Here is a 15,319-nt window from a genome sequence, read left to right on the forward strand (position 1 = left end):
ACCACTGCTCCACTTCCAGATTTTTGGTGGTTAATTGAAGGTTAAGTCTCACAAACGTTCCTGCCCCAACTGGCTTCTAACCACCATTCTCAGATCTCAGCATTATAACCATAGCCACCAGTGCCTAGCTCTACCCTGAGCTTTTAACAGGACTCAACAAGATGGTTGAAGTCTCTCTAATCTAGATTCAAATTTAGGGGTGAGGGGGAGTAAGGGGACAGGGCTGGGCAGCAGTAGGAATAGGATGGACAGGGAGCTCCATGGACCACTCTTCTGGTCATCCTGCTGGCTGACCAGTCTCTGCCTATGGTTGACTGCAACTTCTAGCTACAAACACTCATGAATAAGTGAGCAATTCATGCCTGCCTCTTACAGAGATTTTGCCTACTGAGACTTACTTTTAAATTGGAAACTGTAATTGACATTGTGATGGTTAATCTTGACCAGCATCTTGACTAGCTGAGAGAGGCCAGAAGGGATAAGTAAAATGCATGCCTGGGTATATCTGTGAAGGTGTTTCAGAGATTCTTGAGGTGTGTGTGGGGGGAGAAAAACCCTAAATGTGAATGCCACCATTTCAAAGGAAAAAGCTCAAGAGAGTAGAGAGTAAGGGGTGGGATGGAAGGAGGGAAGTCAGGCTGGGCATGGGCATTTCCTCTCTAGTCCCTGGCCACCATGAGGCAAGCAGCCTCTACCACATGCACCTTCCACTCAGAAGTTTCCCACTGAATCTTCAAAAGCATTCCATCTATAGTACTGAACATTTGAAAAAATCAAAGCAGACAGAGTCTACAAACGACTTGAGGGGACACTCACCTGCCTCACAATTTTCCATCACAAATCCTTTATATACATGCTGGCTGAAGGAAACCTTTACAGCTTCTCCTTCCATGTGAATGACCACAAGGCCGGTGGTTGCCCTGGCTGGGGCCCCATGATCGGTGACTCTTAACTGTAACCAGAGAGGAAAATATTCTGGAGATGGATTTTGCCGAAGTGTAATTTCTCCTGTGTACGCGTCAATAGAAACCACTGACTGAGCATCAGCAAAACTAAAAGAGACAGTTCCATTGGGCCCCATGTCTGGATCATGCGCTCTCAAAAAAGCAATCGTTTGGTTTGTTGGCAACTGGGGTGAAAGGAAGATATCAAAAGGGTTCTGTTCCAAAATGGGGTCATTGTCGTTAGCATCAGTGACAGCTATGTTTACGGTTACTGTGGTGCTTCTTGAGCCCTGGATGCTACAGTCTCTGGCCACGGCTCGAAATGTATACTGAGATGTGGTTTCCCGGTCCAGAGTGAGGGTGGTTCTCAGAATGCCTGCTGCAGAATCAATGGTGAATGCACTGGAAGACTCGTCCATCAGAAAGTACTCTGTTTGCCCATTCCGGCCCAGGTCCCTATCCTTGGCTGCCAGGACCAGAACCACAGTCCCTAGTTGAGCATCTTCTCTCACGGAAGACTGGTAATACAGCAGAGGAAAGGAGGGGCTGTTGTCATTGTCATCCAAAACCCTGACTTGCAACTGCAGCACAGAGCTCCGAGGTGGATGCCCCAAGTCAGAGCAGAGGATGAGTAGCGTGAAATTGCTGACTTGCTCCCTGTCCAAGGCATGTGTGGTCGACAGTTCCCCTGACATTTCATGAATAGCGAAGGAGTCATTGGTGTTCCCATCTGTTACAGAAGGCAATGAAAAATGTATTTGAATTGCAAAGGTGATATCTGTTTGCTAACAATATATATACATATATGTTTATGAATATATATGCTTTAAAAATATTTCTTTCCTAAACCAGCCACAATGGCTCACTAGTTATTACAGAAGGCTAAGATCTAAAGGATCAAAGATTGAGGCTGGCCCCCCTCACAACAGATTAGCAAGACCCATTGTTATTGAATAAAAGGTGGGGAGTAGATGGAGAGAATGCTGAAAGGGGTAACACTAATCAAAATGTATTTTACTCACTAACTGACACGTTGAATTGAAACCCCTTAGGACTAAACGATAATAATAAATAAATAATAAATAAAAAGCTGGGTGTAGTAGTGGGCATCTTCACCTTAGCTATGCACCAGTGTAAATAGGAGAGCTGCAGTTCAGGTTGGCCTTATGCAAAAAATAACTAAAGCAAAAAGGCCTGGAGGCATGGCTCTAGTGGTAGAACACCTGTTTGGCAAGCCTAAGACCCTGAGTTCAAACCCAAGTACTGCTAAAAATTTATTTCTGATTACTTTTATCTGCCAAGGACCATTTAAATATTAATGACATCACTCTTCATCCATACAAAATTATCAAAATAGGCAGACAATGAGAATACTTGGCTCTGTCCTGCCAAATGATTTTGAGGGTCTTATATGGTTCCCTACAAGGATAAAGGAATGAAACATTATTTTAAGGAATTAAAAACAAGATACAGTCAAGTACTGTAATACAGCTCACACCTATAATCTTAGCAAGTCAGGAGGGTGAGATCTGAGGATCACAGTTTGAAGCAAGCTTGGACAGGAAAGGCTATCACACTAGAACTGTGTCTCAAGTCATAGCCTTGAGGGCTCTCCTCCTCCTTCTTCTTTTTATTTTATTTTTGCAGGGCTAGGCAAGGACTTGCCACTAAGCTCTATAGCGTGCCCAGTCTTTTTGTTTTTATTTTGTTTTTGAGACAAGGTCTCATCACTACCTTTGCCCAGGCTGACCTAGACATTCAATCCTTCTGCTTCTACCTCTTAGGATTATAGGCCCAGCTTTAGGCTGGGCGCTGGTGGCTCATGCCTGCAATCCTAGCTACTCAGAAGGCTGATCCCTGCGAATCCCCAGGCTGAAAAGTCCAGATGACTCTCATCTCCAATTAACTGCCAGAAAACTGAAAGTGGAGTTGTGGCTCTAAGTTGTAGAGTGCTAGTCTTGAGCAAAAGAGCTCAGGGATAGTGCCCAGGCCATGAGTTCAAGCCCCATGACCAACAAACAAACAAATAAACAAACATGGAGGGCAGTGGTTCAGAATGTCTGAATTCAGCAGAGGTAGTGAGGATGCCCATAGCGCCATCAGCTCTTACTGCATGTGCGTTTCATAGGAAAATAAAACAGATACTCAATATAGAAGAATGACCAAATACCGTATATCAACCCAGTCTGCATCCTAGAGGGAATTTTAATTTAAAGATACTTACGTATTATGTGATATCTGACAGTTCCATTATTGCCAGCATCCTGATCAGAGGCCCAAACAGTATAGACAGTCTCTGGCTCTCGATTCTCTAGAACCTCGATGTCATGGTCAGGGACAATAAATTCCGGGGCGTGGTCATTTTCATCTTCAACAGTGCAAAGAATTGTTGTGGTGCTAGACAGTTCAGGGGCTCCCCTATCCCGCACAAGCACTGGCATGGGACACAAAGAAGACAGATGGGTTGTGGCCATTAACTCACCTGGAAACTATGTTGTGTTAACTAAACAGCATCAGATTAAACTAATGGAGGGGCTTGGATCAGTAACAGCTCATTTAAAGACACCCTACTGAAATGTAAAATTTACATTGCTGATCTTCCTAATCTTTAGCACATGGAGGGTTGGGGGGGGAGGGAGGGGAGGAGGGGGAATAGGGAAAGAGGTTGGGGTGAGAACAGGAGTAGGGGTAGGAATCCCTTACCTAAAAGGGTAAAAACTTGCTGAATTTCTCTGTCCAGTATGGTGGCTGTCACCACCTCTCCACTGTCAGGATTGATCTTGAAAAGCCCAGAGGAAGCGCCTGGCATGATTTCAAACTGAAGTTGGGAGTTGATTCCTTAAAAAAAAAAAAAAAAAAGCAGGGGAAGAGAGATTCACAACCATCCCTTCGGATAATGTGACCCATTTCTTACTCATTTCTCCTTGAACATGTTCCTTTTCCATAGATGAGAGAGGCAGGATCCCTAATCAGCCTTCAAATCAAGGTAAGAGAAACATCTCATTGGCTGTGCTTGCAGAATAAAGACCTCTAAGCTGCACTGAGTGATTTTTCAAAAGTCTTCTGAGACCTCCCCACAGTGAATGCTTGGGATTTTTTCCTTCCCATAATTTTTTCTTACGAGTGTGCAACCCTACAACATATTCCTAATTACTCCTTCTAACACCCCTGATTGCGATTTAATGACATAATTGTAAGCTTGGGGGACACAGGACAGTGTCTGTAGACTGACCTACTATTTAGAAGGTTGTACTCAGCTAAAGGATTCTGTTTATGCCCTGCCTCTGTAGGCAAACCCACAGAGACGCTTATGCAGTGATTCTTGCTTTTTCTTTTTTCTTTTTAACTTTGTAGTGAGTCTCTTATCTAAAGTGAGAAATGACTTCACATTTTGAAAATAATTCTTCCCATAATTCTCCCCATATTTTTGTGGTTTCAACCAGTCACTCGCTTCTTCCTCCTTACACCCTTGTAACCCTCCAGGAAAAAAAAAAAGGAAAGAAAAGAAAAAAAAAAACCATGACATCCTCATACTTGAGAACTAGGAAAGTAAAAAATGAATTCGATTTAGTCTAATTCCATCAGTTGGCTAAGCCAAATGGAAATCTGGATCTGAAGACATTTTGTGATATTCTGAGGACATATTCTGCTGAAGAATGTGAGTGTTCCAATACATGTGCTTGTGTGTGTACATATACCCATATACCTGCTCCTAGATCGACCACTTGCACCCTCTGACTTCTTCTTGATGCCCTTCAAAGCCCTTTTCCTCCATTTTTTTCTTTCCTATGCAGTTCAGGCCCATGAGCTTTCGCTTCAGCAACCTTGCTTCTTTACTTAGGTCCTGTGGTTTTTTGCCAAACATGGATGTCCAGCAAAGACTCAGCTCAGAGAAACTTCACAACTATCCCTTTGGATATTGAGACCAATTTCTTACATCTCTCTGTTCTCCTTAATTGTCCAACAGATCTTGAGACTGAAAAATGTCACAACAAAACAGATGGAGACCACTGAAATGTCACTGTCATCTGGCAACTTTTCCCTGTCCATTCAAGTCACTCACAAGTCACTTCCTTTATACTTCAAAGAAATGGGGCATTGGGAAAGAACTCTTATAGCCTTCTCCATCGGTCATTAACTCTGTCTCTGTTGTGCCATCTCTAATACAAAAATAATTCTTTCACGACTCTCTCTTGAAATTTTCCTGTGAATTCCATCGATCTCTATCCTAAAATTTTTTCAATTCAATTATATTTTTCTCTAGCTGTAATGACTAATGGTTTTCCCCCTTCTCTTTTTGGCTCAAATCATAGAAACCTAGCACACTCCAAAAATTTATCTAATAGGACAGCTCATTTATCCTCTACTTGATGACCTCATGAAACTTGGAAGTAATGAGTTAGATATCTTAGCCATGTATGTCAGACCAGAGAATGGCGAACTATAGATCACTGGCCAGATCTGACCCCTTCCTTGTTCATGTAAAGGTTTTGAAACACAGTCACTTTCTCATGGCTGTAGTCTTGCTGCAATGTTAGAGTTCAGTAAGAGAGACTAGAGAAAGACCGAAAGAACCTAAATACTTTCCCAGGAAATAAAAGCTTACAAAAAAAGTCTGTCCTAGAGAAAGGAACAGGAATTAAAGAAGGAGGTAAACTGGACTCACTTCATAAAACACCTCGCTAGTAAGCTAATAAAAAGACAAGACTAGCTGGGCGCCGATGGCTACACCTGTAATCCTAGCTACTCAGGAAGCTGAGATCTGAGGATCAAAGCTCAAAGCCAGCCCAGACAGAAAAGTTTGTGAGACTGAACTCCACAAAAACCTCCAAACCCCCTCCCAAAAAAAAACTGTAAGTGGAGCTATGGCTCAAGTGGTAGAGCCCTAGCCTTCAGCATAAAAAGCTCAGGGATAGCATCTAGGCCCTGAGTTCAAGCCCCAGAACTGACATTTAAAAAAAAAAGACAAAACTTTGCTCCCCCCACCTTTTATAAAATACAATAGAGAATTACTAAAGAATTCTAATTCTAACTAGGGGAGAAGGCTCTTTCCAGATTAAAGTTTGGAAAGAACATCTTATTAGATAAAGAATTCATCAACAACAAAATGCCTGTACCCTTAGGCAATCTAAAACAAAAAGGATTGTGCATGGGTGTTGGAAGGAATGCACACATGAAGGAATTTGAAATGAAGCAAGTCACATCTTTGCTTTGCTCTCCCAGATCCTTTGGTCCAAAGTATCTATTGAGCTCTGATATCAAACCTTGCATTAACTTAAGGATCTGTGATAAAAGTAGATAAAATGTCCTGAATCCAGGAGTTTATAATCTAGAGAGGAGACAGACTAATAAACAAATACATGGTAATAATACAATGTATTTAATGCAGTAAGGGTATAGACCAAAGGGTTAACAGGGAATGTCGTCTGAGTGAGTGAAGTTGTGATTGGTCTTTCTCTTTTAGTATTTCTATAAATAACTTATAGGAGAAATTTACATAAAGATGGTCAATCAAATCTCAGGGACAGGTAAGCAGGACAGTACTAAGGGTTGGCAGAAGTACTAATTAGGTGGTGAGTACTAAAGACTAAGTAGCCTAAGTAGCCTAAGTGGGTGGTACCTTCCATTAGCATGCCCTTGTAACTTTCTCTAGCAAAGTCCCGTGACTTCAAATTGGAAGATTCAAGTTTTAGAATGCGCCAATGGTCTGGCCTACCTCTAAATTCCTCCGGTAAGACCTGGGTAAAAATCAGTTATTAGAACGGGGCACAAAGTAAGATTGATCTGTGCCTCCATCTGGTGGATCTTCCCACGTACCCTGGGTTATGTTGAATCTAAAACTGGGGAAATAGTGCTGGTGAAGAATCAGAGGGCTTTTCAGCGAGTACCTAGTAAGTACACACAGAGAGTCGATGGATATTTTTGCCAAGTACAGTGTCTACTAAAGTGAACATTCTTACAAATTTCCATGCATGAGGTGTTTTACCTTTCATATCCCTTGATCCAAATACAAAGAAGTCTCCCTTGAAGAGTGAACAGTATGGTACTTCTTTTGTTTTGTTTTGCCCATGCAGATAAAGCCATGAGACTCAAAAGCCAAAGTGCAAAGACCACTTATCTAAGACACTTGTTCCCCATATTTTGCACTTCTGAAATTAGATGCTTCTTACAGTTTAAACTTAATGAATTTAACTGGCTGCAAGTATAGGTTTGGAGGGTTCCAGGGTACATCCAGCACAGAGACAGATTTTCTAGGAATCAGATGTAGTTCGTTCAGGTAGGGGAATGCATTTCTAGGAGACAAGAATCACATTCTATATTTCTACATGACAATATACTGGTAAGATATTTTGTAAACACCACTGTGGAGCAAACATTTCAGCCCCATGACTCACTGGGTACCCCTCCTGCCAGGGAGCCAGGGAGAGATGTTTCAGGAATAGATCTTTGCTCACTCACAATGGAGCTTTTGTTGGGGGACACTGAATGCTGGGGCAGTTTTAATACCCCAGTTAAAATCTGGTAGTTCACTCCCCCTTTAATACAAGAAGAAACTTCTGCGAGAATTAGTGTGACTCATACATCATAAACATTTGTGCTCACATCCCCATGGGCTTTGAATGCCAAACACTCCACGCCTACATTAAAAAAAAAAAAAAACTGCATTGTAGAATGTTAGAAAACATATGTGGAGCTCTCTGCTCTTGAGTAACGCTGTAGTATTTTTTTAAAATACATACTATAAAGTAAACCATTCATAAATTCCAACAAGATGCCAATTATGTTAAAATCTTGACTACGTCACCTAATTCGCATGCATAATCCTATTTCATTGTTTTAACCTACTAAGGAAAAACAAGGAGACTGCAGGAAAACATATTCAATAGCACATGTATTTATATAACCACCTGCTTAACAGATCTGGCCTCACTGAAAACATTGAAATTTCCAGTAAACCCAAACCATGTAGAAAGCTCGTAGGAGTGCATGAGACTCAAGATGTGGAGGTATACTGCAGAGATCCACTGAAGCAAAAGGGCACAAACAACAATGTTGCATCTTAATTTAGAGTTGTGACCATCATCTCTATTATAACATGCCTTCAATCCAGTTATAATGAACAGGTTGCAGACAGCCCATTCCAAAACAAAATGGCATTCAGGCTAGGCATCTTGACTATAAAAACTCAGAAGAGTGTATTTATAGTAATCATCTTTAGTTAATACATGCAAACATTTGAGAGCAATTCTTAAAAGCAATGATGCAAGTGGATTCCATTGTAAAAATAAAAAGTAAAATCGATAAAGTTGTCCCTGGCAACAGGCACTGTTACATAATTGTTAAAGTGCACGGCGTCGGAAATGTTCGTTATGTACAGCCCAACAGAGCACATCCAAATAGAACTTTACTGCACGGGAAACATAAAGTTTATATATGTTCTCCATTGTTTCCAATGCTCTGACAATGAATAGTGGCAGAAATGTGCTAAACAAATTCTCTAAGCACAGATGGGGGTGGGGGTGGAGGAGAAGGAACATGGTTAGCTCACTCCAGCCCCGTCTTTCTTTGGGAAAGGAAGATAAACTCTTTGATCATACTGCCCCTCTCTGGCCAAAAGAGGAAAAGCTAGGCTATCTCTCATGCAATTTCCTGTCAAACGCATTTTATTAAAATGATGCTCTTTATCAGAAATGTAAGGCTGGCAAACATCATAAAATTTAGTATGGATTGAAATCTGTTATTTTTTGATAAACAATCTAAGGAGGATGGTGCTATTATTGCTATAACACATATGTTACAATTTTTAAAAGAACAAAATAATATTCTAAAATATAGTGTTGCTTACTATAGGAAAAAGTAAATTTAAAAGTCACTGGCTTATTAAACTATATTAGTTCTGATGGAAAAACTCAGAATATGATGCTAATAGAAAACACTGCACTATAATTTTTACCATTATTTGGCTTAAAATAAAACAGAATATTGTTAATATTACTGAAACTTAAATGCCAGAAGAGATTTGAAGACATCAAAGAGCAAGTCTATGAAATTTATAAAATTCTGTTGTTGTTGTTTTTTTTGTTTTTTGCCTCCGGTCCTGGGGCCTGAACTCTGGGCCTGGGCGCTGTCCCTCAACTCTTCAGCTCAAGGCTAGCGCTCTACCACTTGAGCCACAGCGCCACTTCCGGCTTTTTTCTTTTTGCTTATGTGGTGCTGAGGAATCGAACCCAGGGCCTCAGGCATACAAGGCAAGTGCTCTACCACCGAGCCACCTTCCCAGCCCTGAAATTTATAAAATTCTATCCAGGGTAATTGTTCACTCCAATGTTGTTATCTGTATTCAGAGGTTGATAGAAATTATAACAGTTACAACAGTCACGAAGGAAGTTGATCTGAGCTCTGTAAATGTAATAATTCATTCATTCTCATAATAGAATGCCAAATTAAACACTCTTGTCATCTACATTTCACATCTATCAGAGGAACACAGAAGATTAGTAGTCTGCTCAAGGATACACAGCTTAAGTAAAAGTTCTAGGATTCTAGCTAGTAATAAAATCACCAGTGCTAAATAAAAGCATGCATTTTTATGTGTTTGGGCATGTATGCAAAATACTGGAAATCTGGATAAGTAGCAACTGTTTGTGGGGGTTCATTTCCCCTCAGTTTCCCTATCTCTTAATTACCTAAATCTCTGTCCTCAGCTTCAACCCTTGTGACAAACGCTCCTGGACTTTGATTTTCTTTAACAGAAGCTTCATACAGCGGCTGCATGAACAGCGGGGCCTGGTCATTCACGTCAAGAACAGTCACAGTCACTATCTGAGAGGAGGACAGCGCTGGTGTGCCACCATCCCGGGCCATGATGGTCAGGATATACTGAGTTCTGATTTCATAATCCAAAGGACAAGCTGTAGTCAGTAGGCCTGTTTTGAGAAACATGAGATCCATATGTTATAAATACAATTAGATTAGTTGGGTCTGTTCTAATCTATGTCTAACTTACTTGAACTTGTTCAAAATGCAGAACTTTCTTTTGTCAAAGAATGAATCATAAAATAAGAATGACGTGCTGAATTAAATTTAAATTCCTATGTTATCTATAGTAAAGAATGAATACTCTCAGTCAGGTGCCAGTGACTCAAGGCCACAATCCTAGTGACTCAGGAGACTGAGATCTGAGAACTAAGGTGTGAAAACAATCCAGGAAGACAAACCCGAGAGACTCTTACACTCAATTAGCAAAAATCAAAACAAAACAAAACAAAAAAACCCCTAAGAATAGGGAAGTGGCTCAGGTGGTAGAGCACCAGCCAGGAGTGAAAAAGCCAAGCTAGAACACAAGGTCCTGAGCTCAATTCCTAGGTATATAGTATGGGCACAAAGAATGTTAACAATTTTAGTCAAAAAAATCGGTTTAAAATATAAATCAAATTGGTCTTATACTACTGCCTAATGAAAACACTCCATTGAAACAATCACCTAACATTTTCCTCACTTTAAAAGACACCTATACTAAATATGCACACACATGTGTGTTTATATATACATAAATATACTCTGTATACTGTGTATAGGTCACATGACATATTTTGAAATAACTAAGTGATAAAAATTAGAGTATAATGATATTAATTTAGTTTTTGTTTTCTTTTTGTTGATAACAGTTTGAATTCAGTCTTGCACCCAGCTTGCTTGCTCAACTGATGCTCTACCACTTGAGTAGTCATGCCTCTAGTCTAGCTTTATACTAGTTATTGGGGATGGGATCTCACAGACTTTTCAAGCTGGGCTGGCATGGAACTACAATTTTCTGTGTCTCAGATTCTTGAGTAGCTGGGATTGCAAGTGTAAGCCACCAGTGCCCAGCAAAACAGTTGATTTTTGCTAACGAATTCTTCTTATTTTTGCTACAAAGTTCTTATTTCTTCTCTTTACTCTGAGCAAACTGCCTTTTGCTTTATTAACAATAAAAAGTAGGAATGTTATAATGTAGAAAATAAAATTCATACATAAACCAAGGTCTGTCCTGCTGCCATTGAGGTACCTAAACCACATAAATGCTGTACCACACAGCTGTGACATGATTCCAAAATCTTATTTTTCTTTTGGGATTGATTGCTTCTCCCCTCCTCGAAGAACTTGCCCTCAAATAATTAAAGAGCTTTATTAAATCAGATTTTACGAAACAGTTTTTCAATAATTAACCACCCCTTTATCCATCACAGCCATTAGCTGATGGAAAATTCAGTATGTCTTCTTTATAAGAACAAGAGACTTGAAAGGGGGGGAGTGAATCTGTCTCATGTGAATGCTGTTAGTGATGGTCATTTTATGCCTTTGGAAAAAATACCTCAACCACAGCTACTGTGATTGCTCAAGATTCATGTACCTACCTTACCGAGGCACAATTCTAATTTTATTCATTGTCATTAGCAATCCCAACTAAACCTTCCTAAGCCACCTCAGAAAACACTGGGAGGCTTGCTGAATGGGCCCTTGGAGAACTGTGGTTCTCATGGAAGGCAGCAGCTGGGTCTGGACTCTCTCTCTGTCAGTGGGGTGCTGTGGTAGCCATGCTCGCCTCAGAGTGGAACCATATGGACAGGACTTAATGAATATTTTGATGAAATTTTCCAACAGAATAGAGCCAGGCCATAATCATGGCTTCTAAATCCTCCACACTCAGTTCCATTCCAAATAATGCTCTTATTAACAACTGAGTCAAGCGGTAGACATTTGAGAATTTTTTTTCCAAAGGCTCACATCAGGATGACTTTACTTTTCAGAAAACAAGACTGAGGTTCATTAAATTTTCAATATCCTCTGGCAATCAAGTGGAGAATGGTCATTGCCAAATTCACAAGACTCATATTTTGAACGTATTCTTTCCTCAAGTCACATAAAAACTTCTCGCATAGATTATCTGGAAAACCTGGTGAGAGCCAGACAACTGAAGTGATCAGGAATGACAACTCTGCATTCAATTCCCAGAAAAAAAAAGAGAGAGAAGAGAAGAAAAGAAAGAAAAGAAAAGAAAAGAGAAAAGAAAGAAATGCTTCTGCAAAAAGCAGAATATCACAGCTGGTGTGAAAGCAAGGTCCTTAATGACCAAATGAATGTAACCATTCAAGCCCCACAACCGAACAAATAAATAAATAAACAAATAAATAAATAAAATACGTGACTTACTTCCAACTACAAACAATATTTGTTTGCTTAATGTAGAGATTCTGTCTCAAAAAGCCCCCTTAAATAATGCTGTGGCTGTGTCATGGCCCTACCTTGACTTAGCTTTGCCACCGTGGCCAACTGCAAGGACCCAGATTGAGGCAAAGAAGCTTGCTACTCTATATATCTAGCCTATGAGAGGACAGCAAGCCAACTATATTTGCTTTCCAAAGACACTCTTTTTACATATATATAGTATATGTCATAAGTAAAAAGATATAATCTATCATATATATCATATATACATATGTGATACATTATACATATATGCACACATATATGTTAAGCAGCATAACAAGACAAAATTTTTTACATCAAAGTACATATACATCCTAAGAACTAGCATTTTTAAGAGAAGAAAATAAAAAGGAAAACTGTAAGCAAGTACTGACTACAAGTGACAGAAAAAGAAAAAAAAAGACACCGAAATCAGAAAAAATAAAATTATCCCAGTTTGAAGAACACATAAGTGTGTGGGCATGGGGGGGGGAAGGGCTTGAACTCAAGGCCTGGGCTTTTTTTGCTTAAGGTTAGCCATAGCTCCATTTCTGGCTTTTTTTAGTGGTTAGTTGGAGGTAAGAGTCTCACAGATTTTCTTGTCCAGGCTGGGTTTGAACCACAGTCCTCAGATCTTAGCTTCCTGAATAGCTAGGATTACATGCATGAGCCAACAGTACCCAGCTATATTATTATGATAGATAAATTTGATAAATTTACAAAACATAACATGAACATAAGTGAAGCAGTTGAATTTCTATAATATAATATAATATGAAGTTATCTGAAAAGGAAATTAGGAAGACAACCTCACAGGACAAGCACAAGGAATAAAACATTTAGGAAAAAATTAACTAAGGTAGTAAGCAATGCATATACTCAAATTCACGTAACATTGATGCAAGGAGTTGAACAAGAGAAAAATGGGAAGGTATCTCATGTTCATGAAGAAAATGTTCACTCTACAATGCAATCCCTACAAAAGTTCCAGTAGCATTTTTATTCACAGAAGTAGGGCAAAAATTAGAATCTTAAATGACCCGCAGTAGCCAAAATAATCTTGAGAAAAGAAAGTACAACTTGAAACATCATCCTTCCTGACTTCAAAACATACCACCGAGTTACCACCATGAAAGCAGTGTGGTACTGGCCTGAACTTATATAAATCAAGGGAACAGAGTAGACACACCACCTGGCAAGGAAACATAAAGGGAAGGATTAATCTCTTCAACAGATAGAAGAGGAAAACTAGTTATCTCCATGAAAAAAATTAATTTGGCCCATTATTTCATACCATACATACAAATAAACTCAAAATAGATTGAGGATTTCAATGCAAGACATGGAACCCTTACAACTCCTAGAAGAAAAGAGAGGGGAAAGCTTCATGATATCAATCTTTGCATGAACACACAACAATAAAAGACTAGACCATAGAAACATAAATAAGCAAGTAGATTTCAGCCACCTACAGGGTTTGTTTGTTTTCACGGCAATGACAAAGGCCACCCTATATTCCAGAGGGGAAAATATCTGAAGGGTTAAGAGCCAGCACATATAAAGAACTCTTGCAACTAAACAAGAAAAAAAGAACTGTTGTGCAAATGAACAGAGGACTTGAATAAAATATCCAACTGGCCAAAAGGTACATGGAAAAAATGCTTAGTGTCACCAATCCACATGGAAATGCACGTCAGAACCATGAGGTAGGGCGACTGTGAGGATGGCTATTATTGAAAACCAGAATAGGAGAGCTGGCAAGGAAGTGGAGAAATTGAAACCCTTGACCACTGTCGCTGGCAATGGAAAATATTTCATCTGGAAAAAGTTTATTATTGAGATTCCTGAAGAAGAAAAAAAACATACAGTCAAGTGCGGGTGGCTCAGGCCTGTAGTCCTAGCTTCTAAGGAAGCTGGGATCTGAGGATCCGGGTTTGAAGCCAGCCTGGGCAAGAAAGTCCCTGAAACTCATCTCCAATTAACCGCCAGGAAACTGGAAGGGGCGCTGTGCCTCAAAGTGGGAGGGCGCTCGCCTTGAGCTTTTAAAAAGCCCAGGGACGGCGTCCAGGCCCTGAGTTCAAGCCCCACACTGACCCAAAGAGAAGCTTTGTACAGGAGATTCTGTAACATGTGACCACACGGATGGATCTTGAGACCACTGTGCCACGGAGAATAAACCAGGCACAGAACCAGTACCACACGGCTCCACTGTAACAAGAAACATCCTGGACTCAGGATGGAAGGAAGGTGTCAGGGGCTGGAGAGAGGAGGGAGGAGGCAAGGGACATGGGAGGTCAGGTAAGCAGCAGGAACCAGATCTCGGGATGTGGCACGTTGCACCTCGAATCAAGAATAATGCATTGTGCAAAAAGAAGAAGAAAAGCCAGTAGAAGGGCAGTCTGAGGTTACAAGCCATGGTGGTGAAGTACACTGAAGGGAGCTTGCATCCGGGCATCCTGGCATCCGGGTATCCCTACCTGAGGCTGCGTCCAGCGCGAAGGCCCCGCCGTGGTCTCCCGGGAGGATGCTGTAGGTGACGCTGCCGTTCCTGCCCTGGTCTGGATCGTGGGCTCGGACGTGGTGCACCGTGGAGCCCACGGCCGCGTCTTCTGGGACCCAGGCCACGGGCGCCGACACGAAGGCGGGGCTGTGGTCGTTCACGTCGAGGATCACCACGTGCGCCACGACGGAGCGCAGGCGCCGGTCCGTCAGGTTGGCGGCCTGGTCGGAGGCCGTGACGGTGAGGGGCACGCGCGGGACGCGCTCTCGGTCCAGCGGCGCGGCGGTGAGCAGCGAGCCGCGGGCCGGGTGGATGAGGAACGGGCTGGGCCCCGCCGGGTGGGGCTCCATGGAGTAGTGCACGCGGCTGTTGAGGAAGCCGCCGTCCCCGTCCTTGGCGGTGAAGTTGTACACCAGCGTGCCTTCCGGAACGTTCTCTTCCACCCCGAGCACCACGAACTCGTCGGGGAAGGCCGGGGCGTGGTCGTTCCGGTCGTCCACGGCGATGCTGAGGAAGACGCTGGCGTGGCGGGGCGGGCGCGCGCGGGGGTCGCGGGCGGACACCCGCAGCAGGTAGTGGGGCGTCCGCTCGTAGTCCAGCGCCCGCGCCAGGAACAGGTCCCCCGAGGCGCCGTCCAGCGCGAAGG

The 15,319-nt window shown here is 41.7% G+C and overlaps 1 protein-coding gene across 1 annotated transcript in view; it reads right to left on the reverse strand.

Annotated features, from left to right (window-relative positions):
* Dchs2 (dachsous cadherin-related 2) overlaps positions 1-15,319 on the reverse strand; it is a 77,176-nt gene that overhangs the window by 30,024 nt on the left and 31,833 nt on the right. Inside the window, exons 10-16 of the mRNA XM_013029715.1 lie at positions 14,651-15,260; positions 9,632-9,871; positions 7,404-7,480; positions 6,565-6,682; positions 3,648-3,782; positions 3,169-3,378; positions 817-1,674 (exon numbers count right to left, since the gene is read on the reverse strand). Of these exons, the coding sequence (XP_012885169.1) occupies positions 817-1,674; positions 3,169-3,378; positions 3,648-3,782; positions 6,565-6,682; positions 7,404-7,480; positions 9,632-9,871; positions 14,651-15,260 (2,248 nt within the window). The remainder of the gene's footprint in view (positions 1-816; positions 1,675-3,168; positions 3,379-3,647; positions 3,783-6,564; positions 6,683-7,403; positions 7,481-9,631; positions 9,872-14,650; positions 15,261-15,319) is intronic.

This window comes from Dipodomys ordii, unplaced genomic scaffold (genome assembly GCF_000151885.1).
Source record: "Dipodomys ordii isolate 6190 unplaced genomic scaffold, Dord_2.0 Scaffold122, whole genome shotgun sequence".
NCBI classification, from domain to species: domain Eukaryota; kingdom Metazoa; phylum Chordata; class Mammalia; order Rodentia; family Heteromyidae; genus Dipodomys; species Dipodomys ordii.